General features: G+C 37.8%; 1 protein-coding gene and 1 long non-coding RNA gene across 26 annotated transcripts in view; one reads left to right on the forward strand and one right to left on the reverse strand.

The window, feature by feature from the left end:
* Positions 1-2808: 2808 nt before the first annotated feature.
* The window catches only part of LOC127370206 (uncharacterized), a 43334-nt gene continuing 29132 nt past the window's right edge, over positions 2809-17010 (forward strand). For 2 of the 25 annotated variants that reach the window (XM_051412042.1, XM_051412048.1), the window contains exons 1-4: positions 2823-2910; positions 4574-4672; positions 5754-5808; positions 14003-15310. In XM_051412042.1, the coding sequence (XP_051268002.1) occupies positions 5801-5808; positions 14003-15310 (1316 nt within the window). In that variant the 5' untranslated portion in view covers positions 2823-2910; positions 4574-4672; positions 5754-5800. Of the gene's footprint in view, positions 2911-4573; positions 4673-5753; positions 5809-6123; positions 7189-10032; positions 12594-13666; positions 13716-14002; positions 15311-17010 lie in introns of those variants that run through there. The other 23 variants (XM_051412062.1, XM_051412059.1, XM_051412057.1 and 20 more) reach the window with 23 other exon arrangements.
* The window catches only part of LOC127370223 (uncharacterized), a 37946-nt gene continuing 27719 nt past the window's right edge, over positions 6784-17010 (reverse strand). Inside the window, exons 2-3 of the long non-coding RNA XR_007886167.1 lie at positions 14821-15030; positions 6784-6932 (exon numbers count right to left, since the gene is read on the reverse strand). This is a non-coding gene — a long non-coding RNA (uncharacterized LOC127370223). The remainder of the gene's footprint in view (positions 6933-14820; positions 15031-17010) is intronic.

Consider the following 17010-nt stretch of genomic DNA (forward strand, 5'->3'; position numbering starts at 1 on the left):
CACAACACAACAAAATTAGCCATTAGAAATTAGTAAACACGGCGTTCCTCCGCCTCCTACGTCACATCCGCCTTCTTCTGCTGTGCACCTGTCTCTCTGTCTGTCTGTCTCTCTCTCTCTCTCTCTTTCACCCCAACTGGTCGAGACAGATGACCACCCACCTAGAGCCGGAGGATCTGTCCTAGGTTTCTGCCTTTTTAACAGGCAGTGTTTCCTTGCCCTTGTCTCCAAGGTCTTGCTCATGGTGGGACTGTTGGGTCTCTGTAAATAATGTTATAAAGAGTTCGGTCTAGACCTGCTCTATTTGAAAAGTGTCCTGAGATAACTTCTGTTATGAATTGGCGCTATACAAATAAAATGTAATTAAATTGAATTCTTCGCTTGACAAAGTAGCGGCGAATTGCTACTTTGCAGCAGAAGATGTCAGCCTCTGTGTAGGGGGACCCGCGGTATATGTAAGTTACATGAAAAGGTGAAATCTGAAGTAATTAAAACGTAACGACTCGTTTCATAGGGTGACTATATAGCACTAACAACATAGTTATATGTATTATTTTACATTTCTGTTAATAAATCACCATAAATATTACACACTGGACCTTTAATCACTAAAACACACAATGCACCTGCATCATTTACAACAAATGTAGTTACTTATAGGGAAGGTTTAGAAGAATTCAGAGGGATCATCCCCGAAGAGGACTGGCAGTCCCCGAAGACAAAGGCACCTTATGTCTGTTGGCTGCGTGGTCTGCAAGATAGTGGACATAACTAAATCACATATAGTTATGAAATACTTTCCATGACTTCCCCACAGTTTTTAATTACTTTTTGGGCTGTCAAAGTAACATGTTAAATTAATTATAAAATAATGCAGATTAATCAGACTGCATCCATGAGGAGAATTAGGAAACTTCAGCTCACTCTACAGCACAGTAGGTGGAAAGACAAAAACAAAAAAACTAAAAAAATATCAGTTGACAATATTTATATTTTATATTTAACTGCTGTAAACTGCAATTTCCATTAGCTTCCGAGCTAACAAGTCTCTAGCAAGTGGAAATATCCATATTACTGGTTAAAACAACGTTTTTACTGCTCACAAACAGCCACTGCAGATAAATCTATGGACTATGGAGAGAAAATGTCTTTAACTGGTTAAAATGTTGTTTCTCTACTCTGGAGCTAAAATGTGACGAACGTTAGCATATAATCTTAGCTGATTAAAACAGTTTTCACCCTCAAACAACCAACTAACACACAGTGCCAACTCTAAAATCAAATATTAAAACACAGTGTGGTCGCTCACTCACCAGATCCAGTCTCCTGTCGATAGGCTAACCGGGGCGCAACAGGTGAACACAATGCGGGAGACGTAACGGAAATGCTGCATTCAAGTGCTGCCAGAATAATCGGAAAAATTATTTCCAACTTCAAATTAATATAGATGTAACGTGTAATACAATATTTAAGTTAATTGCTGTCCATGTAGAGTGACTATAGCACAAACCCTGATAATAAGTCAATATTTTTGTGGTTTCAGGGAATGTAGGTTACTCATGCAGCAACAAGTCTGGGACAAAATAAAGCTTTAAACCGTCTCAGCACGTTTGATAACGTGAATCTCCACTGGTATGCTATCAATGTCTTTGTAACACTCTGAAAAATATTAAAATACAACACATCTGTTTTGTAGCATCCATGTTGTTCCCACATTATTTTCCACAAAGTCGGAAAAAATTACTTCCCAACTCAGGAATGGCGAATCTTCCAATATAATGAATGCAGCACTAATCATCAAGGTTCAAATTCTGTTGTGACGAGAAATAAAGAGGCGTGGTCATGACCAAAACTTATGAATTCCAGCCCATTAAACTTAAAATTATTCACACATTATATTGCTATCAAATGTAAGAATATTCTACTTCTAATTAGTAGAATATACTTACATTTGATAGTAATGCAATCAAACTTAAATTGATTGATTACATTGCACTTGATTTATTTGATTAGATAGGAAATCCGGGCTAACAGTGCAGGTGTCACATCAGAGAGCTGCAACTGAGTCAGATGCCTCACTAAGACCAGGAGAGACCCCTTCCATCCAGCTCTCATGCCTTTACACTATTTGTTTGTGTGTCACAGCATTGGTTTTAAGATAAGACTGTTGGTTTATAAATCACTGAAGGGTTTATTTCTGACAATCTGGATGAGGACCTGGAGAAGTAGTTTTAAGATTTTATTCTCCACATATCTGAAACAAACTCTGAAAACTCCAAATCTCAGTGCTCAGGACTGAAAACATTTCTGTCTCCAATTTATTGAGTTGAATTTTTGAGTTTCATATCTTGTACTGCAATATAATGTATATCCTACAGTTTAATGTCTTATTCTATTTTGACTTTTTGAAATCATAATTAACTTTGACTTTTGGTATTGTCTTTTATGTCTTTCTGTGTGAGGTAAAGCACTTAGAATTGTCTTGTTGTTTAAAGATGCTTTTGGTGATATTGTTGTCAAATGATTTTAGAGAAATAATGTGACTTCAAACCAGCAAAACAGGAAGTAGGGAGGGAGTATACTTCCTCTAATTTCATTAGTTTTTAATAAGATAAGATCCACCTTTAGTGATCACCCAAAGGGTAAATTTCAGTATTGGTACAGAACAGTTACACAGAAAAAAAAAAATGAAATAAAATAAGAACATACATAAGTGTGTGTGTGTGTGTGTGTGTGTGTGTGTGTGTGTGTGTATCTGTGGTTTAAGTATTGTACTGTTCGCGGAGAGAAGGCGCTTTCTGTTTCGGAGACTGTTTCTCTGAAATCATGTGATCACAGAGCCTCCGCCTTCTGTTACAAAACTGCTCTCTCCCTCCTCAGCATCAGAGAGCTTCGTGAAGACAACAACAGGTAAGAGCACTTTTAAAGAGAACAATGAAATACTTTAAAAGGTTAAGATCAGGAGTTAATGGCAGATATAAATGCATTAGGAAAAATGTATTTGACATAATAACTTAATATGCTTTTTTACATTCATATGATCAGTTAATATCTTGTGATAGAAAAAGACAGAAATGAAATGTGCTGAAATTAATGGACCATATCTGTGTTTTTAGTGATTTAGTCTATTGACTATAAATTACTTAAAAAAAAATAGAATCTTTCAGTTTTCAGATGGTTTTCTTCCTTCCAGACAGATGTTGAATAAATTAATTTAATGACAAAAAGAATGTTACATGGACTTAGTGGCATAGAAAAAGTCCAAAGAGAAGTAACACAGGTAGACTGGAACAGGGGCAGAAAAAAGGTGTGGCCACCAGGATGGCATGTAGGTACATTCCACAATCATGACATGGTTTCATGAATACAGATACAGATAAGGTAGCAGATAGAGGCTAAAAAGCAAGGCATGAAACCACTAAAACAACACAGACAACCTGGCAAGGAGTGAGCGGAAAAGGCAGTTAGGATGCAGGGCTCATGAGGGAGGGGTGGATACAGGTGAGCAGATGGGCGGGGGAGGTCAGTGTCTGGCACTGGAGTTATTGCAGGGCAGGAGGGAGTGGCTGGATGTGGAAGGGAGGTGAGGTGAGGAGGAACAGTCAGAGGAATGATTTCAGGCTAACTATTGACAGAGACAAAGTCAACCTTTTCAGGAGTTCTAATTCATTCCAGTGAAAGCACCATGATTAGCGGATTCACTCAAATATGAAGCTTCCAATTTTTGTCTAAGCTCTTCATTCCCATGTCTAGTTGAGGGGAATATTTTTATTCTTAATACTTGAGGTGATACGTCCCTCTCTCCAGTAGTCGTATACCAGTGCATTTTGGTATTCTTTTCTAGAGGTCTCTGTAGATCCTAGAACATTTTATTCCCATTAAAATCTTGTTAATGTTTTCAGTTTTTTTCAACAGAGAATTCTGGGCAGCTATTATTTCTCCTTGTACATTATAGTAAGAAAAAGACTGACTTCTATTATGCTCACAGCCATCTTGTAAACAAGATTGTACTTTAATGTTGTGTGTTTATTGTTAGTAGAGTGAAGATACTCCTTTTTACATCCTTGGTGTGTCCAGATTAACTTATTATTATTATTATTATTATTATTATTATTATTAGCTCCTGAACTCAACAGGATGTGAGTAGTTAAGTGTTTTAATGATTTGATAGATTTATGTGAAATGCTGAGGCTGATAAAGCTGTGAAGAGTGGGTTATATTTAAAAAGACAGCTGATAGCTAGGAAATGACAATGGCAATCATCATCTGATTTACGTATGTGAAATTTGCATGGTGTGGTCTACACGTGATATGCTGGTGCGTGACACAACTGCAGCACAACCCAACGTGCATGGGCTGCAAGGGCTTGTTCAATTGATCAGCTTTAATCTTTCTTTTTCGTTTGGAAAATAAAAAAAACGAATGGACTACATGATTTTGTTGGCTTTTGTTATAAAAATATTCAATTCAATTCAGTTTTATTTGTAAAACACCAATTCATAACAGAAGTTATCTCAGGACACTTTTCAAATAAAGCAGGTCTAGACCGAACTCCTTATAACATTATTTACAGAGACCCAACAGTACCACCATGAGCAAGACCTTGGCGACGGCGGCAAGGAAAAACTTCCTTTGAAGAGGCAGAAACCTAGGACAGATCCTTCGGCTCTAGGTGGGTGGGAGAGAGAGAGAGAGAGAGAGAGAGAGAGAGAGAGAGAGAGAGAGAGAGAGAGAGACAAACACAGTAGCAACAACTACAGCTAATAGTAGTTCTTAAGAAACCATCTGACTTCCATTTTTTGGTTTCAAACACAGGCCTCTTTATCCTTCAGTTAAAAAAGAAATGTTAATAAAAGGAATTGGTAAACAACAAAATCCAACAGTTTTTGACTGGTTTCCCCTTTTTTGATTCTGATACAAATTCTGTTCTGTTTTTTCTTGCAACCAAAACAGATTTATATTTTTTGTGTGTTATAGCTTCCTTATCTAAATGAGACAGTTGTCAGTTACTTTGAATGTGCTGCCGTTAAGGCTTTCTCAAAGTTCTTCTTTAAATAATTTATTGGTATTTATTTTTGGTTGGAAATGAGAAGTAAATAACTGCTTTAGAGTTTAACAAACTTATTTGAAAAGGTAACTGTTTCATTCCACAACGTCACTTCCTGTTTAGCTCTATCTGTAGAAAAGGAAGTCAGACTTGTAGTGCATGCACTGAAAATAATCTGCTTGCATCCACTCTGAAGCATTATAGAGGCAATGCCATGAATTGATAGATTTGACATTAGACATGTTAAGCTTATTTATTAGCAATCATGTAGATGAAATTATTTTTGATAAGTTATTTATGACTGCTCCATACAATACAACAAACTGTACTCATATTTACAGTGTAGTATTTAGTTAAAAACAAAGAACCAGCATGTTAATGAGGAAGTGTGACAGTAAATGGTCAAACTTCCTACCACTCTGTCTTCATTGGCTGCGGTTTAACTTGGTGTTGAGTCAGAGTTTCAACACACTGCATTAAAACACTACAGTGAACTCTGTAGCTGTAGCTGTAGATGTAAAAACTGTAGTGAATGTTATGAACATGTTGTCGATGCCTCTAGTTGTGAAATGTAAAACTATTGTGAATTTTTCACTTACTGTCATTAGGAAGTGTGTAAATCAATATCAATAACACCAACAATGTCCACAGATTGATGTGATTAAACAGGAGGTGTGAGTTACTGGCTTGTTTTTCTTTCATTCAGAGAACCAATAAACTGCTCCATCCTCAAGCTCCTGTGAAGCCGTTACCATGGCAATGTGAGTAGTACTAACTAACTAATACTAATTTCTACAACAACATAGAATCTTTCAGTTTCAGTTGGTTAAGTGTGTTATGGTGCCTTTACAAAATGTTTTTAATGAAATGTTAAAAGGACACAGGTAGAAGGTGTAGAGTGATCACCTGAGGTGAGTGAGCTGATACTGAAAGCTGAGATTTTGGATGAAATTTGATTTATGGTCGATTGCATTACTACATTATTACTAGTATTATTATTGCTTTATAACCAGCCTGTAATATACCAATACAGCAGAGTGTATAGAGTTTGAGCTCATGTCTTTACTTTTCTACAGGAACAGCTCATCCAAATATGACAACATCACCTGCAAAGATCTGATCCATTCAGGATCTCCCACTGTCTACCAGCTGACACCAAAGAAACAGAAGATTGGAACTCTAAGAAGAATGACACTTGGTGAAAAAAACCCTGCAAAGACAAACAAAACCATTTTACTTGTTGGTGAAACAGGAACAGGAAAATCTACCCTCATTAACGCTCTGGTCAACTACACCATGGGAGTGGAGTGGGAGGACGATGTCTGGTTTCAGATTGTGGGGGAGGAGAGGATTGATCAGATAGAGAGTCAGACATCAGATGTGATCGTTTATGAGATCTTTGGTTTTGAAGGTGAAACTCTGCCCTACTCTCTGACCATCATCGATACTCCTGGATACGGAGGTACCAGAGGGTCTGAACAAGATGACATCATCAGTCACAGATTATTCGACTTGTTCCGCTCAGAGGACGGAGTCCATGAGATCAATGCAGTGGGTCTGGTGCTGAAGGCGTCTGAGAATCGTCTGGATGACCGACTTTCATACATCTTTAATTCAGTGGTGTCTCTGTTTGGAAAAGATATGGAGAAGAACATTGTTCCCCTCATTACATACTCAAATGGAACAACACCTAAAAATGTTCTGAAAGCACTCGAGGCTGCAAACATTAAGTTTGCCAAAAATGAAAATAATCAGCCTGTTTACTTCCTGTTTGATAACTGTCAGCATGAAGACAGGACAGAGGGCAGAACAGCACTTAAAAATATAAATAAAATAACAACAGAAGGACTGAGACAGTTCACAGACTTTCTGGGAAAAACTGAACCTCAAAACCTGAAGACAACTGTGGAGGTTCTGAATGAACGAATCAGACTGACAGCCTGCATCCAAAACCTGAAAGAGAGAGTTGAGTTTATTGAAGAAAAACAGAAAGAAATCCAACAGACTGAGGAAGCTCTGAAGAAATATGAACAAGAGATGAAGAACAATGAGAAGTTCACTGTAGAAGTTGATGAGGTCTACAAAGATAAAGAACCTATTGATGGTGGGATGTGGTGGAAGGTGTTTTATGAAGGAGCTGTCTGCTTCTGTTAGAAGATGTGAAAAAGAAGTATGAAAAGAACAAGACAGAAAGAGAGAGCAGGTTGAGCCTTTTGGTAAATCTAAAGAAGAAAACAGAAGAACTTCAGAAAGATAAAGATCAGTGGTTGGAAGAGTCCTTCCAGCATGTTGTCAAACTGGAGCAGATCGCCCTGAATACTGATTCACTGTCCACTCTTGTCCACTTGGACTTCCTGATTGAGAAGATGAAGGAGAAAGGAGACACAGAGAAGGTCCAGAAACTGGAAGAGATGAAAAGTCGAGTGGATGAAGGAACCAGAGCAGCAATGCGGTACAGGTTTGCTCAACTATCAACCTCTGGTAAAGAAGCAAAGAAGCAAAAAATGTGAATTTGAGCAGACAGTTGTGTAGAAAATTTGTAGATCCAAATGTTAAAACATCACACAATGTATCACCTTTTAACTATGTGTAATTCCTGGAAACAGCACCTTCTGTGGTATGTAATAACTGTTTCAGGGTTTCAAAGTTATTCTATTGTCATTTACAACGCAAGTCCATAGAATGAAATTTAGATAAAGTTCCCTTTATGCTACTTTTAAAACAAAATAAAGTTGAGTCATATTTTTTTTGTTGTTTTACATTTGTTTGTTTAAGAATAATTTAACAGTCTCACAGTCAGAGGGAAGAAGCTGTCTTTAAGTCTTGTGGTACAGCAGAGGAAGCCATTGTACCTCTTCCCAGACGGCAGCAGGGTACACAGAAACAGTGGTTGGGTCTCTTAGGATTCTTTGAGTTCTTTTATTTAGTTTCATGTTTAATTCTAATAGTTACTTCACTGTATATATGAATATCAGTGCTGAATCATGTTTTGATCCACACCAAATTATTTATTTAGTGTTGAGAACAGCTGTTAGTTTGCTTCCTACCCCTCTCTGGATGCCTTATCATCTCTCCTGAGCATGGACGAAATTTTGATCTCAGAGGTGGGGGGACACAAGTATTTTTAATAAAACTAACTCTTTCAGTTCACTGTGTTTTCTAGTAGTTCTTCTAGTTTTCTATTGCTACTTTTAAGTTTACTGTTCCCTTTTTTGGTTTGACTGGTTGTAAAGCATGTAGCAAAACATTATCACCCAATTCTGTGTTTCACCTTATTAGTCAACTTCAATCCAACTCAGTACCACCAATTTTACACTTATTTTTGGAATATATGGTAAACAGACCTCATTATGGAATAGGAAGAAAATCCTATTTTTGATGTAAATGAAAAGTGAACAAGGGTCAATTTGAGCCAAAGACCACAGAAGGGTCAACATCATCAACTCATCCAAAGCGTCCAAACACATGTTGTCTTCGATCATTGGCAGAGATATATTCCTGGCAGAGTTTCTTCCTGTCCAAGGCATCAACCCTTTCTTGGTGTATGTGACAAACTGCCACATTGTTCAGGCGTTTGTGCTTGATGCAGTTGTGAAGCCAGGTCTTTCAACTAGCAGACCGGTGTGCAAGCAAGATGGAGTGACAGCGGGGACGGCCAATCACACAAGAAACGGCAGAGCCAATCGAGGAGCTTGTGGGCGGGTCTAAACTAAGGGAAACAGGCTTCAGCTGGAGCGGCCGTTTTCCGCTTGTCCCTAGTTCTTGACGCGTCTCTTTTCACTATAGTGTATAATTGTTTTTGGACGGTAAAAACTGCAGGGGACCGAAACAGCCTTTTGAAAAAGTGCAGGGGACATGTCCCTTGTGTCCCCCCCCCGCCCCCAAATTCCCCCGTCCGTGCTCCCGAGATCAAAACATTAATGAACTTCAGTAACCGGGTTACAACAACCTGGTTTCCCATGTAGATTTCTCCTGGAGAACACAGGTTTCTCTGCCAACTTGGACACATACAGCTTGGCTTTTAGCTGTTTGCTTCCACATATAGGGAATAAATGACTGAGGTGGTTTTGCCAGGTTTGGCTCCTGGCATTCTGGAAGCTACATTAGCGGTTAGCTAACAGCAGCTACATTAACCCCCTCTTGCTTAATGTAGAGCACAACAGTACCTTCCGTCTCCTATTCATTCGATTCACATGACGTCACTGTAGCTTTGCGCCGCCATCTTTACGACCGTCTCGGGCCAATCGCGCCAAAGTCAGTATTGTTCTCCACATGTGCGGGAAAAACAGTTTGGGAACCGCTGCTGTAGCAGAAAGCTGAAGTGCTCACTAGCAGCACTGACATCAACAATGATCAGAGTAATCCACCACAAACTGTTCCCATACAGTCACAATCTCTCGTTTCCCTTCATGTTCTTTCAATGAGTATAAACCATGGACTGTATAAAATATAATCACATCTGACATTAAAGAACATTATCCAGATTAATGACAGCTAGCTGTGAGCTAAGTGACACCAAGATGAGTTGTAGCTTGCTAGCTGTTAGCCACTTAGCTACAGTGTTGGGAGTAACGGTGTTTAAGTATAACGGCGTTACTAACGGCGTTATTTTTTCAGTAACAGAGTAATCTAATTAATTACTTTTCCCATCGTTGCAACGCCGTTACTGTTACTGTGAATGTAAAGAGGCGCGTTACTACAATAAAAGCGCAGCAGTGCCTCAAGTATATAACTATAACTAATTACTTTTTTAAAGTAAGATGCCCAACACTGCTTAGCTAACAACTCGCTACCTAGTCAGAGTAAACTACCACCAAAATCATTCATTTTAATTTTTTTTATATAATACTTACATTTCCCATGATTAAATATAAATCCTTGGTGGCCAGGTGCAGCACTTTCACGTCTTTCACCCATCCAGCCACAGCATTTTGATAAGCATCAATACTCTGAAAGCCTTCAAGCTATCCCCACTGTACGGGGGGGGATTATTTCCTAGATAAATGTATATATCATGGAAAGCCAATTGGGGCAAGCCTGGGCAGATAATAAGGGACAAAAGAAAACTGGGGGTAACAAATAAGGATCGGAGCCTAAAATTTAAATTTTTCCAGATATCTCTGTCTCTCATTCAAATGGGCAGTGTGGGCGGCCATACTGGGCAAGATCAGTCGTCAATATGGCTGCGTTCTATTTGATAGTAACGTAGGTGGCATCTATGAATACAACAAACTTGTTAAAATACATTTATTTTCCTTTAGTTTCTTGGGTTGAGTTTTTAAAAAATATTTTTTTGGGGAGTTTTTTCAATTTTCTGTCTAGACGGTCCTGTTTTAGTCTGATGTTGACATGATTCTCAGTAAACATATCACTGATATATATACATATATTATACATATAACGCATTTGTTTCTCATGTTAATTACCTTTTACAGAAGATGTTACAGAATACAAGTGTTGTAGGTGAAAGCTAATGTACTTTGTATGTATATCTGGAGTTTGTAATGAATGTAATTTCCCTCCGGGATTATTAAAGTATTTCTGATTCTGATTGATTTGATTGGTACTCTGGTTTCTTCATATGTCTTCATGGTTGCTATGACTAGTTCAAATATTTCAGATGACATTTTGATCAGTTTATGTTTTACTTTAGTTTTTAACAAACAACATTTTTAGTGATTGCAATATATTCTGTTATTACACGTAAAATCACATCCTGATTCTGTTTTCTGTGAATGATGAATAAAATCTCTGCTTAATGAAACCAGTTCGCTCAGAGTGTCTTCACTGGATAATCATCCGCTTTTAGAGTCTGTTGGACTTTCAATAAATGTCTCTTTGTTACTGAAACACTTTCAGTCTGACAGACAGAGAAACGCACAGCAACATTAGAACTGATGTTTCTAAGTGTCATGAGCAATATGTGATGAACTCTATTGTTGATGTCGAACATTGTATTACTGAAGGATTCTGTGTGGACTGATGAGACTCTACTGAACTACACTAACTTTAAAGCAAACAGATTTGATGTTTAAAAGTGAGGGGGACATGCTTGAGTTTGGCTGTAGCGTTTGTACCACATTAGCGAGCTGAACAGACCTTAGTGAAGAATTGGGGTGATTACGAGTCATGATGAGGCCAGCTGTAAAACATCAGACCTAAAACAAGATCATCATTTGGGTGGCCTGTAAAGTATCATTAGTGACTGTTGCGATGTTGTTAATCATTCTAAATATCATGGCAATTAGGCAATCATAGGTAATTCACGATATAGAAAGACTTTTTATTATGAATAGGTTAGACCTATATATAAAGGAAGTGCCATGAGAAATTCTGTGCAGTTACACCAGATGGTGGTGCTAAAATAATTAACTTTATGCTTTTGAATTCATATCTACATGTATTTTCCACCATTTAGAATTTTATGCAAATATTTTCCATACAAGATTTGAACAATCCTAACCAAATTTAGTACAGAAGATGTCTGGACCAAGCAGGTACAATGTAATTTCTCAAATTTGTAATATTCCATACAGTTTTGCTGGCCCTCAAGCAGCAAGTATGAGCAGTTCTTGAGAAAGTGTTGAAAACGGGCATCGCACTTGTTTTTTTTTAAATACTACAATATACCTAATGTATCAATAACCATTTTTATTCTTTGTTTGAAACAAGGTCCACACTTTTCATTATCAAAGAACTGGATTTAAAATTCTGCTTTTGTTTTATAATTCACTGAAGGATTTAGAGCCAAAATACATTCCCGATAAGCAGCTCCATTATTAAGTGTCCAGAACCTCTCAGATGGTCCATGTTGAGGTCTGTTTACTGTCTCCAGAGTCTGAACTAAACATGTAGAAGCAGCATTTAGTTTTTATGATCCATAGACTTACAAACAGACATACAGTAGGCTCCAACTCTTGCTTTTTTGACTTTTGTTTACCACTGTACTTTATTAAATTCAACTTAAGGCTGTTTATTCATTGTAATTTTTCTTCTTAGTTTTACTTTTATAATCCCAATGTGTGACTTTTAATATACTTACATATTTTATTAACACCTTTCTGTCTCAAGCACTTTCAATGGTATTATCCTTGAAAGGTGCTTTTGTAGATTTTGTTGTCACATGATTTTAGAGAAACGTCTAACCAGTAGAACAGGTGAAGTCAAAGGAGGGAGGAGAGTTTGATGAGATATGACCTGCCTTTTTTTAAATAAGTACAGAAATATAACTTAATTGATACAAGTGAATAAAGGTGTGCGTGTTCGACTTAGTTCAGCTGTTAGTACTAAATACTCACACTATAAACTATACCCTGTGCACTAATGCTGACGTTATACAAGAATGTTTATTTACATTTTCATGACTTTAGATTACATTCATCCATTCACAATGAAGCACAGACAGTCCACTGCAGAAAATCAGCTTTCTGTCTCTGAGACTGTTTCTGTTGAATCATGTGACCACAGAGTCTCCACCCTCTCTGCTCACACTGATCTCTGCTCTTTCTGCCTCCTCAGCATCCGAGAGCTTCGTGAAATCGTACAGGTAAGAACACTTGAAAATAGAACAATTAATTTTTAGAATTTCAAGCTAAGAGTTAACACTAAATACAAAATGCAGTTAATTGTCAAAGCATGCTATTATACATTCATATGATTCATTCATATTTTATAGAATAACATTGAAATGAAGTGAAGAATTGTGGTTTTCCCCTTATTCTATCAACTTTAAAGGACCATATCTGTGTAATGCTTTTTTTAATGCTTTCCCTCAAAACTCTGCCCTCGCACTCAAAAAGCCCCTGTTTGTGCTCTGATTTACTGTACTTCTGTTCAATCTGTGTGCTTGCACAGATTGTCTGCGCTTGCACTCACGTTGTTTTTGTGTGTTGGCGAAACTTCTGCTCTCGGATTTCTGCTCTGTTCTTAGATTTTTTTGTGCAGTTACTCTTTAACTTAGTTCATCCCCTCCCGCCTTCCATTGCTTTATTAAATGTTCTTCTCTTGTTTTTTATACAAGTTTTGGAATAAAGGGACAGTTAATATATATACCAGCGGTAAATACATATTGTATAATAGTAGCCTTATGGCACAGTGGCCTCCCATCAGTGTACTAGACAGGAAAACAATGTCAAAAGCATATTTTCCACCGATCCTTTGCTCTTTGTTCAATGAAGAAATACTTTCAGAACTGTAGCCTCTAGCTCATACCATAGCTGCCAGTAGTTCCTCATAGGACGCTGACTGGTCCAAACCACTGTGTTTAGACACAAGCATATAGCTTGAAGCCTGTCAAGATGGATTCTCGCGAACTTCTAGCTACCTAGTAAGCCTTGTTTCTTTGCAGCAAAAAACTTAACTTAAAACTGTCCATGAAAACACAGGTATGGTCTTATAGGTGGGATGTTTCTCTGCAGTTTCTCTTCCTGCATGTTACACCCACAACTGATCTGTTCCTAAGGTCAACAGGCCTTTTAAAGGTGTCTCTAAAAAAAAGTAGTAAAGTGTTTGAATGGTTTGACAGATATGTGAAATATATATCATGTCAAACTGTGCTGGATCCTCCAGTAGGTCCAGTGTTGTCCTGTTGTTGTACTGACTTGTTTTTCTTTCATCCAGAGAATACGGCTCCATCCTCAAGTTCCTGTGAATCCATTACCATGACAATGTGAGTGGTTCAGTTTATTTAATTTAATAGATTATTCAATAGATTACGGTGAAAATGCTGGTGATTTTTTTTAATTAAGACCCAGACTTACATAAAAATATTTTTTGTTGCTGGGGTCTTAAAACCCTTTTATTTGTTTTTAGTAAGGTAGTAATGTGTGCAATCAACCATAAATCAGATCACTCCCCTCAGGTGAACACTCTACACTTCAACATGTTATTAAAAATGTTTAAATTTTTCTGAGTCTATGTTCAATACAGTTTGAGCTCATGTCTTTCCTTCTACAGGAACAGCTCATCCAAATATGACAACATCAACTGCAAAGATCTGATCCATTCAGGGTCTCCTGCTGTCTACCAGCTGAAACCAAAGAAAGAGAATATTGGAACTATAAGAAGAATGACTCTTGGTGAAAAAGATCTGACCAAGACAAACAGAACCATTTTATTTTTGGGTGAAACAGGAACAGGAAAATCTACTCTGATCAACACTCTGGTCAACTACACCATGGGAGTGAAGTGGGAAGACAAGGTCTGGTTTCAGATCGTTGAGGACGAGAAGGAGGAGAAGAGAAGTCAGTCAGAGACTCAGACATCAGATGTGATCGTTTATGAGATCTTTGGTTTTGAAGATAAAACTCTGCCCTACTCACTGACCATCATCGATACTCCTGGATACGGAGGTACCAGAGGGATTGAACATGATGTCATCATCAGTCACAGATTATTCGACTTGTTCCGCTCAGAGGACGGAGTCCATGAGATCAATGCAGTGGGTCTGGTGCTGAAAGCTACTGAATGTCGACTGAATGACCGACTGTCATACATCTTTGACTCAGTGATGTCTCTGTTTGGAAAAGATATGGAGAAGAACATTGTTCCCCTCATCACTCACTCAAATGGAAGAACACCTACAAATGTTCTGAAAGCACTCGAGGCTGTAAGCATTAAGTTTGCCAAAGATGAAAAGAATCAGCCTGTTCACTTCCTGTTTGATAACTGTCAGCATGAAGACAGGACAGAGGACACAGAATACCTTGAATGTGCAGATAAAATATCAACAGAAGGACTGAGACAGTTCACAGACTTTCTGGAAAAAACTGAACCTCAAAAGCTGAAGACAACTGTGGACGTTCTGAATGAACGAATCAGACTGACAGCCTGCATCCAAAACCTGAAAGAGAGAGTTGAGTTTATTGAACTAAAACAGAAAGAAATCCAACAGACTGAGGAAGCTCTGAAGAAATATGAACAAGAGATGAAGAACAATGAGAAGTTCACTGTAGAAGTTGATGAGGTCTACAAAGATAAAGAACCTATTGATGGTGGGATGTGGGGGTTGGTGTTTTATGCAGCAGCTACCTGCTGTACAGTCTGTGAAGAGAACTGTCACCATCCTGGATGTACAATGGCCTGGAAACCAGGACACTGTGAGGTCATGAAAGGTGGTCGCTGCACTGTTTGTACCAAGAAGTGTCCTGTATCAGCTCATGTGAAAGAAAAGTGGATCTATGTGAACAAGACAAGAAAAGTTCAGAAGACCTTAGAGGATGTGAAAGAGAAGTATGAAAAGAACAAGACAGAAAGAGAGAGCAGGTTGAGCCTTTTGGAAAATCTAAAGAAGAAAACAGAAGAACTTCAGAAAGATAAAGATCAGTGGTTGGAAGAGTCCTTCCAGCATGTTGTCAAACTGGAGCAGATCGCCCTGAATGCTGATTCACTGTCCACTCTTGTCCACTTGGACTTCCTGATTGAAAAGATGGACGAAAAAGGAGACACAGAGAAGGTCCAGAAACTGGAAGAGATGAAAAGAAAAGTGAATGACGGAACCAGAGCAGCTCTTCGGTACAGATTTGGTAAACTAACAGCTTCTGGTAAAGAAGCAACATTATTGTGTTTCTATGACGTGTGATGTTGATGTGATTACTACCAGCCATTCAATTCAGAAAACTTTTTTCCCAAGTAGATTCCCCTGGTAAATAAAGGTTTGCTCTATATATAACTTGGACACAGCTAACAGCTCAGGTTTTTTAAATTCCCCCTGGTGTTTAATGTTAAGTACTACAGTTCCCTATCCTATATCACAAACTAAACACAGAGTCAAATTGTGTAGAAATCAATGTATTTTTCTTTTTTATTTCTAAGTTTTTTATAATGTGCTTTTCAGTCAATACAATGCTTTTTTATTCTGATGTTATTCTAATGTTGACAAGTCTCAGTTAACATATGAACACAATATATATAGTAATATGTGCATACAGTATAAAGCTGTTAAACGCAATTTATGTTTATGTTAGTCAGTTTATACAGAAGATGTTACAAAACTGTTGAAATATTCTCCTGTGTCCTGTGAATCCAACTGTTATGAAATCCAGCATACTTTGATTTGATTGGTTTCTTCATTTATCTTCATGCTTGAATGGCTAGTTGAAATATTTCAGATGACACAGGCTGCGTGGAAACATTTTGTGTTTATGTTGTACTTTAGTTTTTAAGAAGCCATAATTTTGATAATATATTCTGTTATCCCATGTGAAATCGCTTCCTGATTGATTCAGTTTTCTAAGAATTAATAAATAAAATTGCTGCTTCATGGAATCAGTTTGCTCACAGTGTCTTTACTGGATCATCATCAGCTTTTACGGTCTGTCAAACTATCTTCTGTTTGTCTTTGTTACTGAAATACATTTGTTTGATTCTGACTGTGATTCTTAAACACAGACAGTGGAAAAGTCGACCACAACATTTTACAAGACAGACTGGTGCATTCAACAAATCATTGATGGATGTTCCAAAATTCCCTCCAGTTAAACAACTAATGCTAAAGACCATCAGACAACAGGAGTCTAGGTGTAGTCTGGAAAAAATGTTAACACCCACATTAAGACAATAACATCAGTCAACACATCAGGTGTGTGTGTACTGGACAGGTGACATGCTACGGCAAGCGTACTGACTCATTTGCGGTTTCCTTCCTGCTCTGTGTACACTGTTTGGCTAAATATACATTAGTTTTACTAGTTACAGCGGTTATTTACCCGCTTAACATTTAAACGTAGACTAGTTCTACCTAAACACTCAGAGTTACTCCTTCTTTTAGTGACTTTTCGAAAGTTTTTCATACACACTAGCTTCATTAGCATTAGCAGTTAGCTATGTCTTCTCCCTCTCCCTCTCCTCTGTCCTGCTCAGTGTGTCAGATGTTCAGTTATTCCTCTGCCTCCTTTAATGATAATGGTTCCTGTATTAAATGTAGTTTGTTTACTGCGCTGGAGGCGAGGCTTAGTGAGTAAGAG

The sequence above is a fragment of the Dicentrarchus labrax genome, unplaced genomic scaffold, assembly GCF_905237075.1.
Source record: "Dicentrarchus labrax unplaced genomic scaffold, dlabrax2021, whole genome shotgun sequence".
Classification (NCBI taxonomy): Eukaryota; Metazoa; Chordata; class Actinopteri; family Moronidae; genus Dicentrarchus; species Dicentrarchus labrax.